Source organism: Notechis scutatus, chromosome 3 (assembly GCF_049901735.1).
Source record: "Notechis scutatus isolate UNSWTSFEM ecotype Mainland chromosome 3, rNotScu1.2, whole genome shotgun sequence".
Classification (NCBI taxonomy): Eukaryota; Metazoa; Chordata; class Lepidosauria; order Squamata; family Elapidae; genus Notechis; species Notechis scutatus.
In genome coordinates, this window is record NC_142011.1 from 20,984,652 (window position 1) to 21,007,066 (window position 22,415).

The 22,415-nt window shown below is 39.8% G+C and overlaps 1 protein-coding gene across 5 annotated transcripts in view; it reads left to right on the plus strand.

The window, feature by feature from the left end:
* NFATC2 (nuclear factor of activated T cells 2) overlaps positions 1–22,415 on the plus strand; it is a 191,416-nt gene that overhangs the window by 20,484 nt on the left and 148,517 nt on the right. For 4 of the 5 annotated variants that reach the window (XM_087959279.1, XM_087959280.1, XM_026664968.2 and 1 more), the window contains exons 2-3: positions 18,922–19,954; positions 21,796–21,964. In XM_087959279.1, the coding sequence (XP_087815405.1) occupies positions 18,922–19,954; positions 21,796–21,964 (1,202 nt within the window). The remainder of the gene's footprint in view (positions 1–18,921; positions 19,955–21,795; positions 21,965–22,415) is intronic. The other variant, XM_087959278.1, reaches the window with a different exon arrangement.

The following is a 22,415-nucleotide window of genomic DNA, read 5'->3' on the forward strand; positions in this document are numbered from 1 at the left end:
GCAAAGATTGCAAATGGAAAGGTGCAGAGTGTATTCCTCCCTCTTTTCAGTCAGTTGAAGAGCTGCTTTGACCTAGAAAGAGAGAGCAATTGACTTGGATCCCAGGAGTTTTGAATTGCAAGCCATGATACTGTTTGAAAAAGAACAACTGTTTGTAATTCAGATATAATCAAAAACAGACATGTGGAAACCTGCAAAGCATTCCCTTCTGCATGCTTCTCAGCCATTTATAAATGCAAATTAAAGCTTTTTCTTTTGCTATTGTAACCTCTAATATTGTTGACATTATTGTAATCACATAGTTTTAAACAGTTTTTTAATTTTCTTATTTACCAACATATTGCTTGTTTTGCCTCTTTGGGGTAGAATATAATCAATATGTAATTTTTCCATCCTACCCCAGTTTTCTTTAATCCGATTGCAAAAGAACAGCAACAATCAAAATTATCAGCAATCATGACCCAATAGCCCAAAAGTGCCAAGCTGGGCCTGTCGTACTTTTTTTAAAAAAATGAGTTTACTGCTGGGGACAGACTTTTTAAATGAGACTGGCATTATATGAAAGTCTTCCTTTAGATGGGATATATCCTGAGAAGGTTCAGATACACAACTGCAATGAATGCAGTCAAACATTCTTGTGAATGAATATATTATTATAGAATGAAGAAAGGTTTACTGATTTTTTTTTTCCTGAATATGGACAAGAGGGAATATAACCAAGAGGGATGGATTTGTACATGAGGGTAGACCTACTACAGTTGCTTTTATGTCACACCTTTTGAACAAATGACTACTGTGAACAATAACTTAGAATGTGTAAAGTGGTGTAATCCTACAGTGCCAAAACCATGACTGAGAATATCTTTTCCTGTGAAATAAGTCAACAGTAGTTGCTAATTTACAATTCCGGTGGTGGGTCTAGAGAAATCAACACAGTCAATATTTTTACAGCTTTAATGCACAGAGATTCAGTTAAGCAATAAATCCAGTTTACTGGTTTATTACCAAACTTTGGGAAATCTGAGGTTATCTTTGATTCCTAGGTATACACAGGAAAAAAATGTCAGTGATTTTCTTATTGAAACACCTTATATTTTAGTTATTGTTTTAAACCAAAAGCAAAAGTAGGGCTGCTAACTTAAATACCTTTAATAGAAATAAGCTTAACTGAATCAGTGAAACTTAAAATTCATGCATTGGATCATGATGGAAATGCCTATCTTTATGGACGTATTTAATTCTTCATGTAATATAAAGAGAACTCAGTGATGCAATCCGTAGAATTGTGCTACAATACTTTTCAGTTAAATTAGGTTATCAGATCTGAACTACCAACATTGTGACAGCCGTAAAACAGTAGAAAAGAATTAGCTTATCAGCCCCCCACCCCCACCCCAGGTAGATCAAGCCAGGAAATCAAATCCAACTACTTTTACTGAAATTGGCTATAATAGCTGAATCTTGCAAGTCTGATTGTATTTTGCCTCTTCCTCCACCTCGTATTTCAGTGAATCAGGGCATCTGAGCCACTTCTGAATGTTATGTCATAATTTAGGAATAAAAAAGTCCCCCTCAGTTGCTTTTGTTTATGTAATTCTTGCATATCTCCATCAAGGTCACCTTACTAACACTCTCCACAGAGCAGTTTTTTCTTAACCTTTTCCTGGTATTGATCCTTTTGAATGTGGGTGACCCCTTCTCTATCAAATTTGAGAAGTTGGTGCAAATAAAGTTGTATTTTACCCCCATTCAAGTTCCTGGATCCTAGGTTTATCATGGATCCGAGGTTAAAAATTCCTGGGTTAGAATTTTTTGTATCTTTTGGACATTATACAGGGGTTATCTGGATTTTTGCTCAACATGGAAGAACATTATGTGGGCATCTAAATGCTGGCTTCTCCAGCATCTTATAGTTAAAAGAAATCTCGAAGAGTGTTTGTTGCATTGGAAAAAAAAATCACCAGTTATGCTGCTTTATTATCTCAAGCTGATTTACCCTCCCAGAGAGTAAATGTTTAAGTGTCATGATCCGGGTGGTTACATTTGGTTCAACATTTCGATATTATACTGCATTATGAAACCTGTTGGATGGATCTGGTGTAGTAGATACACACTATGCTTAACCTATTCATAAGTTTATAAGGATAAGTTTGGCCTTTTTGTAACTACCATAAGAAAAGGTGATATGTATATGTGTGTGTGTGTATGATGACCCGGGGAGTTGTACAAAGGCAACACAGTCAGATAATCAATAAGAGTCCCTTTATTATCTCCAACTTTGCCCCCAATGTCCAGATTATCTTCTGGCTGGAGAAAAACTCTCCCAGGAACAGCCTTTGACTGCAGAAGATTAAGTCCAAAACATGGTCAACACAAACTGTCACCATAAGTCCAATCAAGCCAAACTAAAGTAATTAGTTTGGCAAGGCAGGAGCAAGAATTTCAGACTTGAAGGCACTGCAAAACTCACATGGTTGGGAAGATGCCAGGAACATAAGCAATGACAGCACAAGATAAAGTTGCATTTGCTCCCAGCAGCCTGCCGCACACAGCCTGCCTTTCTTATCAACTGTGTTCCCAGCTGTGGCTAATGAAGGGAATCAGGGCCCTTTCCTCCCCCATAAGCCATGCAACCCACGTTGCTCTTTTCTTCGTTCCTCCCTGTGTGCCCTAGGATGAAGAGGGCCTGGGTCTTCCTCTGAATTCTACCTTGTTCTACCTCTTTCCTGCTCTGCCCACCCGGACTTTTCCCCTTCCCCAGTTTCCTCCACAGCCAATGGAGCTACACTCCAACTCCCTGTCAGCTGTTCGTCTTCCTCCTCGGATTCAGACTCCGACAGGGGCATGACAATATGTATATGTATGTGTGTGTGTATATATGTATATAGGTTGGGTAACAATAGATTTTATGACTACAGGGACTTAATACAGTAGATGGAAATATAATAAACCATAATGATCTGGATCAAGCTTGAAATTTAACCTTAGCAAAACGAATGCCATAAGTGAAGGGAAGACAGTAAAAGTAATGTCCTTTGGAACTGTGCATTCAAATTCATAATTTCTACAGCTTTAATCATGTGCTTATAGAACCCAATGCAGCTGCATTTGTTTGCCATTGGAAATCAAAACTGAATGAGATTATTGATGTTGTCACAATGCTTTCATTATTGGACGAAGGACTTGCTGGTACCTTATAGATCCATTTGAAGCTGTGGTCTTAAAGTTGGCCATTGGCTCTGTGAAGCAAATTTTATTGGCAGTAAAAATATACATTCCTTGGAGAAAAATTGCATGGCAAAAATGCCTATCACCTGTAATATAATGCATGAAACCCATTGTGTAAATTGCACTTAACCCTAGTATGGGAATAACATCGCTACTAAGGCAAGCCTGCTTAGAATAATATTCTTTTAAAATAATGTTTAGTATTTAAATTTTATATTTAAAATGTGTAAATAATATTTTTAACGATCAAGCTCACTTCAACAATCAGAGCATAGATGGAAAATTGGTGTGGCAGAAAGGAGTTTTCTTAAACTCTTTTTTTTTTTCACAAACTGATTGGGGAGTCTGCCTTCCATAGTATCTATCTTAGATTGCAATCAGAACCATTGTTCTTTTACTGCAAGTCCCCTCTCCCCAGTAGAAGTCACCTTTGAGAAAATATGCAAAGGGTTTAGAAAACCTGCAGTGCTGATGTTGATTCATTCTTAAAGAACAGTGTCACAAACTAGCTTGTTGTTCACATCAGCAAGATGTATGGCACTGTGTGGCACCAGATAATAGATAATCAGAGTTGGAAGGGACCTTGTAGGTCATCTAGTCCAATCCCCTGCCCAAGCAGGAGACCCTACACCATTTCTGACAAATGGCAGTCCAATCTCTTCTTGAAAGTCTCAAGTGATGGCGCTCCCACAACTTCCGAGGGCAAGCTGTTCCATTGGTTTGATTGTTCTCACTGTCAGAAAGTTTCTTCTTATTTCCAGGTTAAATCTCTCCTTGTTCAGTTTCCATCCATTATTCCTTGTCTGGCCTTTGGGTGCTTTAGAAAATAGCTGGACCCCTTCCTCTTTGTGGCAGCCCCTCAGATATTGGAAGACTGCTATCATGTCTCCCCTGGTCCTTCTCTTCACTAGACTAGCCAAGCCCAGTTCTTGTAACCGTTCTTCATATGTTTTAATCTCCAGTCCCCTAATCATCCTGGTTGCTCTTCTCATGCAAACATTTTGGGCTCTGACCAGAAAATCTTAGTTCAAACTTCTGCTTAAATCACCAAGGTTGTAGAGTGCTTGGGGGCAATCACTTTCTTTATCCCAACTGAGATTTTGGGGTTGATATGAGGATAAAGTGGGAGAGGAATGTATCTTGGCTTCAGCTTGGAGGACAGATGAAATTATCATTATAACTTTTCATCCTGTGTGAATGGAGAGTAAAGGATGCCACTGAACAGACTTGGAAAGCACTTCCAGAGACTGTTTTCCTTATTCTGAGGGCCTGAATGCCATGATTATTAATTTTTGGTATTTTTGAGATGGAAATCATTAGTGTAGGAGAGATCACAACAAAACATATAATCTGGAGGACATTCCTTGCTTTCAGAAGACACCATTATGAGTCTGTAAGTAATCCTTTGTACATCAGTGATCTTTAATGTTCCAAGATTAAAGCATGTTTACAAAGAGATGGATTTAACAAAAACAAAAACCTTTAGTCCACATGTCGAAGTGTGCCTAGAAATTGTGGAAGATGACTGTTTTCTCAATTATGTTAGCTTCATTGGAACTGAAATTAGTTTTGGATGTTTACCAGAAATGCAATTCTAGCCATGGGTCAGGATCCCAAACTTTCTCTTCTTTCCTGTAAACATTCTCAAAATGTGTTCTAAAGAAATTCCAAAATCAAGAGGAAGCAGTACATTTGTTTCAAGCCTTTAACAATTAAACATGGGTAGGGCTCCTTGCTGATCTGGTTTTGTCAAAATTTTCTATTATATGATATTACCAAAAATCCTCTGGATTTTCATTGCTGTAATTTAATACATTCAAAAGCCCACCAGGAAACATACTACACATACGGTATGTCTGTTATATTTATTTTTACACTAGCCAGCTTTTAAGACTCAGGGAGGTTTGCAATTCAAGATCTTCTTCATCAGAAATCCATTGTTGCCCCAAAATTGACATTATTCAAACATCAATAAACCATAAAAGCAAAACTTGCCCAATCTCAATATACAAAACAAAAATCCAAACTTCACATATTATAATTTAAAAGTCCATCTAAACAAAAGAGGCTTGACAGCTTTGGAGACAGCTGAAAGAGAGGTCAGGATGATCTTTGAGGGCAGATAATTAAACAACATTGCAACTAGACACAAGAACAGTTTTTTCCTGAACTCCATCACTCTGCTAAACAAATAATTCCCTCAACACTGTCAAACTAGTTACTAAGTCTGCCGTTACTATTAATCTTCTCATCCTTTCTTTCACCCATCTCCTCCCACTTATGACTGTATGATTGTAACCTTGTTGCTTGTATCCTTATGACATTTTTATTGACTGTTTCCTAGTATAATTTGATTGCTTTTTGTACCCTATGACTATTACTAAGTGTTGTACCTTATGATTCTTGACTCTTGACAAATGTATCTTTTCTTTTATGTATACTGAGAGCATTTGCACCAAGACAGATTCCTTGTGTGTCCAATCACACTTGGCCAATAAAGAATTTATTCTATTTTATTCTACAACATGGCCACAACAGAGAAGAACTATCTCTGGCTCCACAATTTATCTCTAGCATACTTAGGACTTTAAGCATCTGTTCCTTGATGCTTGCACAACATGAGAATAATCCATTTGGAGGAAATACAGATGGTCCTTGACTTATGACCATTTGTTTGGCCACCGTTCAAAGTTACAATGGTGCTGAAAATGATCCAGTCCTTGCACTTATGACCATTGCACCATCCCTACAGCCACATGGTCCAATTTTGGCAACCGGTATGTATTTATGATGGTTGCAATGTCCCAGGGCTACACATGATCACCATTTGTAACCTTTCTACCTGGCTTCCAACAAGCAAAGTCAGTGGGTAAAACCAAATTTGCTTAACGGCCATGTGATTTACTCAGCAGCTGCCACAATTTGCTTAATGACCACAGCAAAAAAATAATAAAATCAGGCACAACTTGCTTAACAACCATCTTGCTTTAGCCACAAAAGTTCCAGTCTCAATTCTGATTATAAATCAAGGACTACCTATAGTTCCTTGAATAACCAAACCATGCAGATTGCAGAGCTCTGAAAGCAGGGCTTTGAATTGGAATAAAAATCCAAAATACAGGAAATTTAGTGTTATTTTACAGTAGCAGATCTCTACCATGTTGTGCCAACTGCATTTTCTGGCAGTCTTTAAAGCAGACCAATGGAGAAGGCTTTGCAATAGACTAAACCTGTGAGTTATTATTGTTAAGTCTTCTCACTCCAGGAAGGTTTGCAATTGGTTACCAGCTTAGCTGAGCAAAGGGTACCCTGGCCACGATTCCTAATCATTGGCAGGAGCCATAAATACCAATAACACTTAACACTTTACAGTGCTTTACAGCCCTCTCTAAGCTGTTTACAGAGTCAGCATATTGCCGCCAACAATCTGGCTCCTCATTTTACCCACTTTGGAAGGATGGAAGGCTGAGTCAACCTTGAACCTGGTGGGATTTGAACTGTCAAATTGCAGGCAGCCAGCAGTCAGCAGAAGTAGCCTGCAATACTGCATTCTAACCACTGCACCACTGTGGCTCAAATCAAGGAGAATTCCCAAGTTCTCATTCCCAGAAATCCCATCCTATTCCTATTCCAGAACTATTACTGGATCTGGAACAAAGCCAGAGTGTTTCTCGCAGAGATTTGAGCTTGTTTAACCCCTTCAGTACAACATAGCACTCTTGGTACTTTGTCAGGATTTCATTCCTCAGTTCAGCCTGACGTATGGCTGAACATCATCGGCATGTTAATGAGACCTTAGTCGACCTCTCCCAGTGGCTTCCTATAGGGAAGAAGTCTGAGTTAGCTATGGATCATAGGCTTGAGTATGGAACTAAAAGTTCTCAGATGGACATGCTCAGTTGAGCTTATTCTTGAGCCCAGGGAACTGGCATATTTAACTATTCCCTAGGTAGCAAGAAATTCCCTAGGTAGCAAGAAATGTGCCAGAGGAGGGCCCTGCCTTCTCTTCTTGTTTCAGCTCCCCCATCCTCTGGTTCCCAAGACTTTCTTGACTTTTGTTAGGAAAGATCTAGGATAGGGGTCTTCAAACTTGACAGCTTTAAGACTTGTGGACTTCAAACTTCCAGAATTCCTCCTCCAGTCATGTTAGCTCAGGAATTCTGGGTGTTGAAGTCCACAAGTCTTAAACTTGCCAAGTTTGAAGATCCTTGATCTAGGATGAGAGGGGAGGGAAATTGCAAGGAGAAGATACCAAAGTGAAAGGCAAATTTGATCCCCTGCTGTTATCAACCTCAAATGTAGATTTTTTTTTCCTGAGAGTTCTTCCAGTTTTCAAAAAGATGTGGAGACTTTGGGAAAAGTGCAGAGAAGAGCAACTAAGATGGTTAAAGGTCTAAAGACTAAAACTTATGAAGAATGGTTGCAGGAATTGGGTATGGCTTGTCTAGAGAAAAGAAGGACTAGGGGTGACATGATAGCAGTGTTCCAATATCTCAGGGGCTGCCACAAAGAAGAGGGAGTCAAGTTATTCTCCAAAGCACCTGAAGGCAGGACAAGAAGCAATAGAAGGAAACTAATCAACGATAGAACCAATTAGAACTAAGGAGAAATTTCCTGACAGTTAGAACAATTAACCAGTGGAACAACTTGCCTCCAGAATACTCCAGCACAGGAAGTTTTTAAGAAGACATTGGACAACCTTTTGTCTGAAATGGTACAGGCTTTCCTGCCTGAGCATGGGGTTGGACTAGAAGACTTCCAAGGTCCCTTCTTGTTATCCCTGTTATTCTGTTAAGCATTATTGTGATATAATTCTGAAGCCTCCATCAATATCAGTCAGCCGGGCAATTTGTGAATAACTATTTAAAAAAAGCAGTATAAAAGGAAAAAGGAATAAACATGTATGTATAAATGTATAAAAGTAGCAATCAGCAGATAGAAACAGCTAATAACAGCAACCATCAGTTAAATTTCAGGAAATAATGTTTAATCAATTAATAGTATTTGTTAGGTTTAAGAAAACTTTGTAGGAATGAGTTTTTAAAAAGGTTTTTAACCTGATATCACAAAGTCTAGTGTCAGTGCTGAAGGAATGTATACTGGGAAGTCTACAGAGCTGATAGAAGAGAATATTCGTAGCTCAGGGTTGAACTTGTGGAGTCCTTGGTGATGACTGAAATTAGTCCGTTTTCTGGAAAATACACTTATAATATAGGCCCTATCCACACAGCTGCTGTAAACAAAATGTTCATATCCCAAGGGGTAAAGGGACATTTTCTTCATGAAATAATTTCTCAACACAATGCAGGTCCAGATAGTGCACATGTTTGCTTGTGGAAAAGGAGAATTTCACAATTTCAGCACTTTTAGACTTCTTAGAGCTATAGCTCGGTTTCTGATCTTAACATATAAAAAATGGGACCATATGGGGACTACTTTGGAACTTTGTATGTTTTTATTTTCAGGTATGCAAAGCAGATTAATACTTTTCTTTAAGAAATGTGAAATGTATACAGAGATTCTTAGTCATCCAAGTCATGGTTGTCCCAAAGATGCTTTTTTCAAGAGGCAACTGGACTTCCTGGCTTTTCTTTGAAGATGTTTTGCTTCTCATTCAAGAAGCTTCTTCAGCTCTAAGAAGCTTCTTGGATGTGAAGCGAAATGTCTTCAAAGAAAAACCAGAAAGTCCAGTTGCCTCTTGAAAAAACACCTTTGGAACAAGAAATGTGAAACTGTTTGCCTCAAAAGAAAAGTTCCAGTCATAACTATAGAGAGATAATGAGAGTTATGTAGGAGGGTGGAGGTATGTTGAGTTAGATCAAAACTGCGTGCCCAAAATTAAGTTTTTTGTCGATGACTGTGTGTGTGTGTGTGTGTGTATAAAGTTTTCGCGGGTATTTATATGTATGGTATTCAGCTTTGTTCAGGTATTTTTCCATGTCATTATAGTTGTGCTTTTAAAGTTGTAGCAACGTTTGGGCAGAGTCTCATCTGCCATCATCAGGCTTCTGTGTGTTGTGATGATGGCAGATGAGATTCTGCCAAAACGTCGCTACAACTTTAAAAGCACAACTATAATGACGTGGGAAAATACCCGAACAAAGCTGAATGCCATACATATAGATACCCGTGAAAAATTAAGAAAACAAATATATATATGTATATTGTTTCTTAATGTTTGGCAGTTGGCTTTAGAGTACAAGTAATCCTTGACTTATAATCTGTTCATTTAGTGATCGTACAAAGTTATAACAGCACTGAAAAAAGTGACTTATGACCATTTTTCACACTTACAACTGTTGCAGCACCCTTATAGTTACATGATCAAAATTTATTCACTTGGCAACCAGTTCATATTTATGACAGTTGCAAGCAAAGTCAATAGGGAAGCCAGGTTCATTTAACAACCATGTTATTAACTTAACAACTGCAGTGATTCATTTCACCACTGTGGCAGGAAAGGTTGTAAAATGGGGCAAAAAAGCTCACTTAAGAAATGTCTCATGTAGCCACAGAAATTTTGGGCTCAGTTTTGGTCATAAGTTGAGGATTCCCTGTAGTAGAATCAGGACGAGCCTAGGCTATTAAGCCGAATAAATACTTCAGTAAATAACTTGAAGTCTGGATTGTTAGAGAATAGCAGTGTAAGCAATGAGCTTGCTTTAGAGGTCTGCAGTGGAGGCTGCTTTCAATTAGTCCTATACACACAGTACCTATATGATAAATTAGAGAAAACTATTGCTGAAGTGTGTCTAGCTGCACACTAATTTGTTGCATGCTAACTGGCACAAGCTGACATTGCCATTTTAATCAGGATGGAATAAACAACAACAACAACAAAAAACCCTTATTCCTCTGTGTTCAATAAGTTGTTGGCTGGTCTTCCTGTCTTCACAGCAGAGGCATATTCCAGCACAACGGTAGTCTTCATGAAACTATGTGATTAGCAGCTGGGTTTATTAATTACAGGCTCCCAGTTTTGGTGGCCATGGAGTCTAGATTGGAAGATTTATATTAGACCAAATTGGATTACTTAATATTGAAAGCAGGAATGGCAGATTTTGTACTAGCCTCATGCTTTGTCTATTCAATAACTGGGCTGGCAATATACCATTATGGATGTTTCCATGACTACGGACTACGATGTCACAAAACACATGTGTTGTAATGACGAGGCAGTCGAGTTGTTTGATCATGAACAACTGAATCATGATGATCTTTATTGGAGTCTAGTCTTGCATTTATACACATTTTTAATTATCCTCCATCATTGGTTAACTTTGGTTACTGCTTAACTTTCGTTACTGTTTAGCATAGTAATCCATACAATTAATTATCTCTAGTTAAAGTCTAACATATGTTTACTTCCTCTCTCTAATCTTCCTTTAGATTAGTGACTTTGTTTACCTGAGTTGTATTTGCTTGGAAACATTCTTTATCTGAGGTTTGCCATCCGAGATTGGAACATTCCTGCAATTACAACTCTACATATCCTCGTTTTTTATTTTAAATGGAGGATTCAAAGATTTATGAATGTATCGCAATCGTAGAGGATTAAGAGAGGGGGAAGCAGGATGAAACAATGCGAATAAATTTGGAATACATTGAATAAAACAACAGGTTGCAATTAGTACAATAATAATAATTATAGCATAAAAGAAAAACTGTCTGAGCCAAGACCAATCAGGGAGCCAATTGGTTAGCCACTCAAAAGGTGAGTAATGAGCATGGATATTATTTTGAATGTATGATTGTAAATTGGCAAGCTCATCCTCAATAGTTTTATTCAAAGAATGAAAATGCACAGCACATCCACAGTGTCCAACTAATGTACAGAACCCTCCCTGACGGGCTAAAAGATAGTCTATGGCAAAACGCTGCTGTAAGACATCTTGATTTAAGTCTTCTATTTCATGCTGCAAATCACGAATAATAGCAGCAGTAGCATTGATGGATTTTTCAAGTCAGCAGGTGAGACCAAGAATAGATCGTCTGTTTTCTTGAGCAATTATGCCAGGATAAGAGCCTAGAGTAAGGACTCCTGTAACGGCCCCTGCCAATGCACGGCCAAATGTAGAACCAGCAGACAATTGTGTGTCAATAATGACTTCATCATTACATGTAGGCCCCAGAAAGGAACGCCGCTGTTGAGTTGATGGGAGCGTACCTATTTGAACAGGTAGAGTAAAATAACCTATAGTTGCACATTGATAATCTGAGGATGAACATTAGTAGCATATTTATCAAAAAAGAACCACATATTAGGATCCTTAAGCTGCCAACCAGCGCATATCGATCCTGTATTAGATTAATCAGAGGCATTAAAAATAGGAAAATTGTCAGGATACATATCAGGAGCTATATTAATTCCATGCAAAGAAGAATTAAAGGTACCTGACAACCAATAGTAGTCAGAACAATAACTATAATTCCCTAGCTTTTTTAATATGTGCTGAGCATCTTCATAATCAGACCAATTATGAAGCCAAGTGTGTTTAGCGTGACAACAGAAACACAGACCCCTTGTAGGTGATCCATCAGTAAAGACTGTAAGAGCTTTAGAAATAGGATTTCGCACAAAAATGGAAGAAAAGGCCGGATTTAAAGTAGTAGTAACCACTAGGATCCTTGGGTAAAGAATACAAGAAGTTTCCCAAATATTGAGAAAAGGCTATCTGATATGATTCTGAAATCATATAACAAAAACAGGAGTATTCCAAGGACTAGTAGAAGGTTCTATATGACTAGCAGCCAATTGTTCTTGAACCAATTGTTGTAAAGCAGCGAATTTTTCCCTTGATAATGGCCATTGTTCCACCCAAACCGGCGTAGAACAGAGCCATTTAAGAGGAAGAGCCATCATCAAGAATCAAATGGGCATTAAGAAGAAAAAGGATATCATGGCCCCAAATATTAGTATGAATATCTAGAATGTATGGTTGTAGGAAAAAGGACTTACCAGCAGATGTTGTAACATTAATTTCTTGAACATTCTGCCAATGCTTTTTTTAACATTCCCCACAATGAAGAAACTGTCATTTTTGGCCACTGTACTGGCCACTGTAAAGAGGAGATGACAGTAACATCGGCTCCAGTATCCAATAACCCTTGAAATGGTTGTTTATTAAGGAAGAGTGTTAACAAAGGACGAGAGGAGTTTAGCTGATGAAGTAAGCCTACAGATAAAGAAGTTGATCCAAATCCTGCATCCCCACAATTACCTATACCAGGAGATGGAATTTCATGTGGAAGAAGAAGTAACTGAGCAACAGAAGAATTATAAGGAAGAACTTGAGAAAGATTCACCCAAATCTGAATCATGAGGATACCAGTGTAATCTGAATCTATTACCCCAGGTACAACAAAACAGCCCTTTTTGTGTGCAGAAGAACAAGGCAAAATTAAGCCAACTAATCCCGAAGGAAGAGGACCTTTAAATTGAGATGGAACTATTTTAACTTCCATGGGAAATTTAAACTCAATTTCCTCTTGAGTGATTCAATCGATCCCAGTGCTACCGGCTGTGGCTGGGGAGGAGTGAGAGAGACTGCTGGAGGAGTCAGAGTGATGGGAAAGGCACGCTTTGGATTCTGGGTGTTTGCCACACCCATTGGCAAGTTTCCTGACCGAAACCGACATTGATTGGCCCAATGAAATCCCTTTTTACAAATAGAGCACTTCTTAGAAGGACAATTCTGAGGCATAGAAGATGTAGAATGACAGTACTTCTGAAAGTGGCCAGGCTTCTTACACTTAAAACAGTTACCAATTGGTCACTGTCCTTTCTGAATAGCAGCTGCTAACATATGCATTTTATAAGTTTGTGAGCCAATATCCTGGCAGACTCACAGCATATCTTCCAGAGTGTAATGAGCAGTAGCCTTTAACGGCTGTAAAGCTCTTTTACAATCTGCATTAGCATTTTCAATAGCTAACTGGCGAAGAAGTTCACCAGCAGCTTCCTGATGATCAAACTGCTGTCTAATTGCTTTGGACAGATGCTCAACAGATTCAGCATAAGGCTCATTGGCATTCTGTCGAATGTTTGAAAAAATTGCTCTAGGTTCTCCAGCTTGGGTTACCTTAAGAAAAGCACGAAAGGCACATTCAGAAACAATAGTTAACGTAGCTGGAGGAAGAACAACTTGAGTAGGAATTGTACCAAATGGTCCAGAACCAAATAGCTGCTCAACTGTATATGCTCCTCCCCCTCCTAAAGCAGCAGCTTGAGCATGTCTCATATATTCACTCTCCCAAACCACATATTGCATGGATGTTAAAATCATGTGAAATATTTGCTTCCAATCTTCAGGGATCATTGTATAACCATTTTTTTTATTCCTTCTACAAGTCCTCTTGTAAAATTACCACTAATCCCATAGTCTGTAACTGCTTTTTTTAAACTCTCTTAAGATCTGATAAAGCAGACCCTCCCATTCTGCTACTTGCAGTCCAAGCTGTGGCCCCTGACCAGGACAATATTGCACTGGGCAAACAGACAGTAATTCTGTAAGTTCTGTTCCTGAGACAGAGGCATCCCTTTTACAAGTCTCTACCATTTTCTGAAAAGAAGACTGAACAATAGAGTCAGGAGGCTTTTGCCCTGTATCTGCAGGAGCTGAGGGAATTGAAGACATATATTCAGGTGAAGAAGGGGGACAAATGACAGCATTAGTATAATGTGAAGGTGGAGGTGTTAAAAGAGAAAGTTCATTGTGACCAATTTTTTCAATTGCATGCCTACATAAATGCCACATATGCAAAACTTCTATTTTTGCTCGAGGTTCAGTATGCAATGTTTTCCCAATACGTTCCCAATCAGTTAATTTTAAAGACCTCTTTTCTGGGTACCATAGGCACTGAGCTGCAATCTCCTGGACCAGCCTTAAGAGATTTCTCTGTGGTACCTCAGTATTATTTTTCTTCAACAAATAGCCTAATTCATCTACATGCTTCCTTTGTTCCTCAGAAAGCGAAGACCCCATATTTACAGAAACCAAAAGGTTGAAGAAACCACAAAGGGTTGAAGGTGCACCAAATCCTTGCCGGACGAAGTAAGAGGGTCCCTGTTCAGGCGCCACTTGTTGTAATGATGAGGCAGTCGAGTTGTTTGATCATGAACAACTGAATCATGATGATCTTTATTGGAGTCTAGTCTTGCATTTATACACATTTTTAATTATCCTCCATCATTGGTTAACTTTGGTTACTGCTTAACTTTCGTTACTGTTTAGCATAGTAATCCATACAATTAATTATCTCTAGTTAAAGGCTAACATATGTTTACTTCCTCTCTCTAATCCTCCTTTAGATTAGTGACTTTGTTTACCTGAGTTGTATTTGCTTGGAAACATTCTTTATCTGAGGTTTGCCATCCGAGATTGGAACATTCCTGCAATTACAACTCTACACACATGCATTGCGGTATACCAGTTTAGACAGTGGCAAGGCTTCTTCCCCCCGCAAAAAAACACCCCTGCCCAAGCTGCAAGATGTGGTGACTCAGTGAATATCACCTTCCTTCTCACTCTTGAGCCAATATATCTTTGGAATCCAAGGAGTTTATTTTGTTCATTTGCAGGCTGAATTCAGCATTTCAGACAGATGCATTGGTGTCCCTTACAGGGAGCACATTCATGCAAAAACTGGTGGTGTTATATTTTGCATCCATACAAAATCTACCTGCCATTATAAAGATTGTATTCTGTTGTTACTACAGTGTACAATAACCTTGCGGGTGTGATGATTTCACTCGGTTGTCTGTTAAAATTAATTTTCTTGCACAGGGAAATGAGTGACTAACGTGTCAAAATAATAACTTGTGAAGCATCAAGTGAGCACACCCAACACAAGTGACATCATGCTGGCCACGCCCACCCTGGCCATGCCCCCCCCCAAGGTCAAACACAACCCTGATGCAGCCCTCAATGAAATTGAGTTTGACACCCTTGATCTGAGAGATAGTTTTTAAAATTGCATGGATGCATTATATTATCAGGGACTGGTTAAATAAATTCTACTGCTGCTGCTATGTATCTGCCAAAGGTTTTATTCAGCTGAGTATTTCAGATATTCCTTTTTAAAGAAGTACATTTTGCATGAAAAATAGTTTTCCTAGATTTTTTATTTTTCAGTAGAAAATTCTTTAAATGTTCCTTTGATTTGCGAAAGATAAAACCATTTACTTTTTATAAGTTCTCAGTTTTATAAAAAAAAAACTTGAATTCTGATAACATTTAAAAATACAATAGAAAAACAATAGACAATATAGATATAGATTTTGTAACAAAGGGTCATATTTGAAGAGGCATTCTGATCAGTGTTTTTTTTTTAATGGACAAAAACAAAATTAGCTGTATTGGTCTGCAAGAAAAAAAAATGACATCTATAGTAGAACAGTAAATTGAAAATCCCTAGGGATTGAGGCAGCTGTAAAATTTAACGAAGAAAACAAAGGAGTTGCTAAGTTACAGTGTTTTATTCTTGTGTTCTTTTGAATAATAATCTTTCATTAGGGAATACTCTTAAAAATAGTAAGTTGTTTAAAAATAAATGTAAACTTTAATGTGACCCTATTTGAGATTTTTATCCATTTTATTTCTTAGCTTTATACACCGTCTTTCCTTTGGGAGTTCAAGGTGGCGTTTTCCTCCTCTTAATTTGTTTCACACAAATACAACCTGGTAGGGTAGGTTGGGCTAAGAGCAAATAGCAAATCTCAGTACAAGTAGTCCTCCAGTTATGACCACAATTGAGCCCAAAATTCATGTTGCTAAGTGAACGGTTTGTTAAGTGAGTTTTTCCTCTTTTACAACTTTTCTTGCCGCCTTTGTTAAGTGAATCCTTGCAGTTGTTAAATTAGTAACCCTGCTGTTAAATGAATCTTGCTTCCCCATTGACTTTACTCGTCAGAAAGTCACAAGAGGGGGAAATCACATGATTTGCAACCGTCATAAATGCGAGTCTGTTGTCAAGCATCCGAATGTAAATCACATGACTTGGGATGCTGCAATGCTCATAAGTGTGAAAAATGCTCATAAGTCACTTTTTTTCAGTGCTGTTGTAACTTTGTCACTAAGTGAACTGTTGTAAGTCGAGGACTACCTGTGCCTTGGTAGTTTGACTACTGAAAATGAATGGAGAAATTTTGAGATGTGCAAATGCTAGTAGAAAGATAATGGGTAGCATGCGGACTGTTACCAGTGGTGTTATTCTGCCGGTTCAACCCGGTTCTGCAGAGCCGGTAGCAGGGATGAGCAGCAGAGACTGAACAAATTCTCTCTGCTGCTCTGCTGTTGGGCCCACCCACCCGCCCAGGCTCCCGTACTCACCTTTATCCTCTGAATTTGAAGCACAGCTGCTTTGCGTGGCCCAGAAGAGTGCCGCGTGGCAGCTGCTGAAGTGACCGGCATCGTGCAGGCTTTCAGGAGGCAAATTAGAACACCTCCGTGCCTGTGCAAATGCCTCTGCACCTGTGCAAAGTGCGTGTTTGGCGCACGCATGCACGTAAAGTGTGTGCACATGCGCAAAGCACACCCACCAAGCCACACCCACCAAACCGAAATATTTGAATCCCACCACTGACTGTTACAATAAATTAATGGCTGCCAAAAGAAGCAAAAAATGACCAGGTGCTTGTCTCCTCGCTTCTTCATATGGGAGTCAAAGCTGTATGTCAGGAGAAGTGAATGGTAAGTTGAATGTGGAGTGAACTTAAGAAGGGTGCATGGTAAAACAAGAGACAAGGACAAGAATGAATATGTGTTGAATCAATGTCTATGGTGATTCTCCATCATCTTGCAGATCAAGATCATGCAGATCATGCAGAGTATGGTCATGGTTGTCTCAGAGGTGTTTCTCAAAAGACAACTGGACTTTTCTTGTTTTTTCCTTGGAAATGTTTCACTTCACATCCATGAAGCTTCTTCCGTTCTGACTGAATGGGGGTGGGCAGAATGGAAGGATGTACATTCTATTTGAATTTGATTTGTACATTTTCTGTTGAAGTTTGATCTTAGTTCTCTGAGAGACAGGAGATAGTTTTTGGGCTGTTTTCAGGCCGTTTTTAGGGCCATTTTCAAGGCATTTTTGGCTGAAAAATGGCGCTGAAAACAGCACAAAAACTGGTCTGAAAATGGTCCAAAACCCAGCCTGAAAATGGCCCAAAATCCAGGCCATTTTGGGGCTGTTTTTTGGGCTGCTTTCAGCTATTTTTTTTTTTCAGGCCAAAAATGCCCTGAAAAACAGACTGAAAATGGCCTAAAACCAAACTGCAAATGGCCCAAAAACAGGCTGAAAAATGGCCGGGGATGGGGCCAGCCAGTGATGGGATTTTCCGGTTTGCCAAACTGTGCCTAATCTTAACTACTAGTCCGTGAGAACCGGTGCAAAACAACAGCAGCCCACCTCTGATATGGGGGAAGCTATAATAATTGGCAAGAATATGGAGAGGACAGTGAACAGTGCAGAGGATAAATTAGATTGTTCTGCTCTCTTACTCCTTTTCTGCAGTCTGCCAACCATTCCTTACTCTAAAATGGAACAGTGTGATGGGCATATATGTATGTAATTTCATTAATAAATAAGCAATATTAAATTAGCAATGAGTGACAAGTAGCTGAGGAATGTCTTTCATAGCATGAACTATCCAGTTAAGATTGGAAGTGCAAGCCCTCCTGAAGATAGTCTTGGTGGCTTTGTTCTTGACACCTTTGCCTGACACATAGTAAAGGGACTTCTCTTGCATTGCTCTCGTGTGATGGAAAGCACAACTGTATGAGTTGTGTTTGGCTCTGCTTTTTTCGCATTTAGAAACCATATATGTGTAGCATTTGTTGTAAACACCTTAAGCTAGATGTGATTGAGTGCTGGTCTACTGTTTATAGCATTGATTTACTGATTTTCTAACGCAATACAAGAACCAGAATGCTAGAAAATTAGGAAGTAAGTATGTATGTTTGTCCATAGGTGTATCATACCATTTTCCTTTTTTTAAAAAAAAGAAATTAAGTAGGAGGGACATTTCAACATTGTATCGCAGTCAAATTAGAATCTAATGTTCTGGGAGATTTGCAATCAGATGAGCCTGAGAGAAAATCACATGGTTGCCAAAGGGCTGAAGGTTGAAGATTCGTACTCAGTTAAACAGTGGTCAGTGGCATAGTAGGGGTGAGGTTGGAAACAGGCTGTAATGGGTGCATTTTCTGAAAAAAGCTATCGGAAGGGTCAGCATTGAGTATGGAGTTGCATAGTTGCTGCCAATGCACCAGTTGGCTGTTTGGTAGAACAGAGTAGGCTGGTGATGGTATGGTTGGGCCAGCCTGTATACTGCAGCTTCTAATTGCTCTCTGATCCACACCAAATGTGCCATTGTCAGTAGTCATAGCAAAGCATGATCAGAAGGCAGCTGATGGTGGAATACTGGATTGGGTGGACGAAATATTTCAAAACCAGTGCAATACCCAAGGATGCAGTGGGGGCACATTCCTTTTCACTCTCTGGCTCTTACTTGGAGAGGGCCTGGTGGGCTTCCTCGCTGAGAAGGCTGACCTGCTGCCTTATGCATACAATTGATGTCTGTGTATAATGTAACCTTTTCCTAAAGCGCTATCGCTAATGCCTTCTTGTTAACCCAGGATTGCTCAGCTTCTGCAGTGGTATGTCTAGTCTTAAAAGCGACCCTTCTTTTTCCAGAAGAACCGACTCCTTCACATAAAATCATCAGCCCACCCACTGGAGTTACTTACCCTCATGATGATGTCTCGGATTATGGCCTCAAGCCGTACCCCTTCGCTTTGTCTAGCCTTTCAGCAGATCACATGGGCAGATATGGACAGCCAGATAGCATAGGGTCAAAATGCTACTTGGACCCTTTCAAGGCTGCAGGTCCCCCTACTTTGAGCCCTAGGATTGAGATAACACCATCTTATGAACTGATTCACTCAGGGGGGCCCTTCAGCAGCAGAGACACAGATCTATTGGTAGAGCATCAGTCCAGCTCAGCTACCGCTAGCCCAAGGTTTACCCTGCCGGTCCCTGGCTTTGAGAGCTACCGAGAACCACTGTGCCTGAGCCCTCCTAGCAGCGGCTCCTCTGCAAGCTTCATTTCAGAGACAAATTTCTCTCCTTATACTTCACCATGCGTTTCACCAAATAATGGCCCTAGTGATGACCTGTGTCCACAGTTTCAAAACACCCATGCTCATTATTCCCCTAGAACCTCGCCAATAATGTCCCCACAAGCAACTGTCGTGGAGGATACCTGCTTGGGGCCACGTTCACCATCACCTCGTCCCAACTCAAGGTCGTCGTCGCCAGGGGCAAAACGGAGGTACTCTTGCACTGAGCTCTACGGGAGTCAGCACCCACACTCTTCTCCACGGCAATCGAGGACCCCTTCTCCACAGGCCTCTCCCCATATTTCCCTGAGAGAAGACGGAGCGACAGTCACTTACACCCAGTTGTCCACCTCATCTAGTCTCATGGATGCCATGAACAATCTCACCACTGACCCTTCCTGCGGAGTTCCCACCAAAATATGGAGGACCACTCCGGATCCTTCGCCACTGGCTTCCCACAAAGCCAGTATGCCATGCCACGTGCTTCAGCCCATCGAATACATTGGATCCTGTGAGCAGGAGAACCGAAGGAACCCACCGCCAGATTCAATCCTTTTGGTGCCACCATCTTGGCCGAAGCAACTGATGCCTCCGATACCAATCTGCAGGTAAGTACTAGCAGGTCTTGCGTATTTATGAGCTGCGGTGGCACAGTGGTTAGAGTGCAGTACTGCAGGCTACTTCTGCTGCCTGCCGGCTGCCTGCAATTTGGCAGTTTGAATCTCACCAGGCTCAAGGCTGACTCAGCCTTCCATCCTTCCCAGGTGGGTAAAATGAGGACCCAAATTGTTGGGGGCAATAGGCTGACTCTGTAAACCACTTAGAGAGGACTATAAAGCACTGTAAAGTGGTATATATGTCTAAGTGCTATTGTAATTTATGGAGCTCTATATAATTTGTCTCATAGATACGTATATATCTGTGAGACAGATTGGATATGATAGAGGAGGATTTCTTTTAATGAATGAAGAACTCTCTTGTTCTTCCCAAAGGTGCTTTTTTTTTTTTTTTTTCAAGAGGCAACTGAACTTTCTGGTTTTTCTTTGAAGACATTTCACTTCTCATCCAAAAAGCTTCTTCAGCTCTTCATCCAAGCTTCTTGGAGGAGAAGCAAAATATCTTCAAAGAAAAACCAGAAAGTCCAGTTGCTTCTTGAAAAAAAAAAACCACCTTTGGGACAACTGTGACCTGGATAACTGAGAATCTCCACAGACACATCCTGTTCTTTTTTTTCTCCTAAGCTGCCCTGGATATTCTTCTGTCGGAGATAACAGCAAATGCATGTTCCCGTAGCAAATCAAAGTGCATAATATTTGAGGAGATCAAAATCATTACAGTGTAGATACCAGCATAATTTGTTTCTCCTTCTTGACCAGGAGAAAGCTAAACATTTCCTACTTTTCATTACAATCTAAATATCTGATTCACCAGTATTTGCGCACAGTGATGATTGAATGGCTACTGAAAATGTTCTACATCGTCAGTGTGGAAATAACCTAGAAGGAGAAAGAAACAGGTGCTTTTATAGAAGATTCTGAGTATTTACATAACATTAAAACAAATTTAAAAACAAGAAAAAAAATACAGAAATTTAAAAACCAGAAAAGAACAATATAAAAGCATATAGATTACATAATTTATCTCATATATATATATATATATATATATATATATATATATATATATATATATATATATATATATATATATATATATATATATATATGAGAGACCATCAGGGCATTAGCATTTCGTATATTATTATTAACACAATCTGATGCTAAGGAGTTTTACTCCCCCTCCACACCTGAAAAGAAATCTGTTCCAAATACAAAACACAAACAGAGGAGAGAAAAAAAAACATCATTTTCAGTTGTTTGAGTCATTATTGTGCAGCCTGTCCTTGTTCAGGGGTGGAATTCTACCAGTTCGCACCTATTCACTAGAACCGGTTGTTAACATTCTAAGCAGTTTGGAGAACCGGTTATTAGAAGAAATTACTGGCCTAATCCTGTAAGGAAGGCAGGAAGGAAACATTCTGGTGTTGCTTACAGAAACTGCCTCTCCGTTAACCCTTATTACATTCTTGGCAGGACTAGACTTCCTGTCTCAAGAACTTCTCTGGAGTTTTTTCCCCCTCCTTTGCTGGTACTTTGCTTGTGTGGAGTGACCATTCAAAGTTACAATGGCACTGAAAAAAGTGACTTATGACCCTTTTTCACACTTACGACTGTTGCAGCATCCCCACAGTCATGAGAGTCCAGGCGAGGAGATGCGTGCCTCAATGTGAGTGATATTGAGTTGGCCACGCCCAGCCAATAACAGGACCACTAAGCCATGCCCACCAACTTAGCCATGCCCACAGAACCGGTTGTTAAAAAATTTGAATCCCACCCCTGGCTAAGTTTCTTTTCTTTCCTAACTTAAATCCAAACTTTCTTCTCCCCAGCATTCCTGTTCAGTCTCTTCCACCTCTGGAGTGGCCTCTTTCGAGCCATTCGGGCTCCTATGAATTACAGATTGAAGTGCAACCCAAACCCCACCATCGTGCTCATTATGAGACGGAAGGGAGCCGAGGGGCAGTCAAGGCACCAACAGGGGGGCATCCTGTGGTTCAGGTACGTTGTGTTTTGTGGGGGGTATTTTACGGTGCTGTGGGGTATTTGGATCCCAGAAAAGAAAGGGTGCTTCAATCCAGCATCAGCATATTCTCCCTGCCTATCAGCTACTCCTTAAAGAAGCCATGCCTTTTCCTGGGCTTACAAAGTGGCTATGCATCCCTAGTCTAATGAAGAGAAGGACTAGGGGTGACATGATAGCAGTCTTCCAGTGCTTGAGAGGTTGCCATAGAGAAGAAAGGGGTTGGCCTATTCTCCAAAGCACCTGGTAGCAAGATAAGATGTAATGGGTGGAAGATCCTTAGACAGATACAACCTAGAAGTAAGTAGAAATGTGAGAACAAATAATCAGAGGAATGGCTTTGCTTCCAGAAGTTGTGGATGCTCCATCATTGGAGGCTTTGAAGAAGACACAGGAGACCCATTTGTTAGGAATGGTATAGGGCCATGA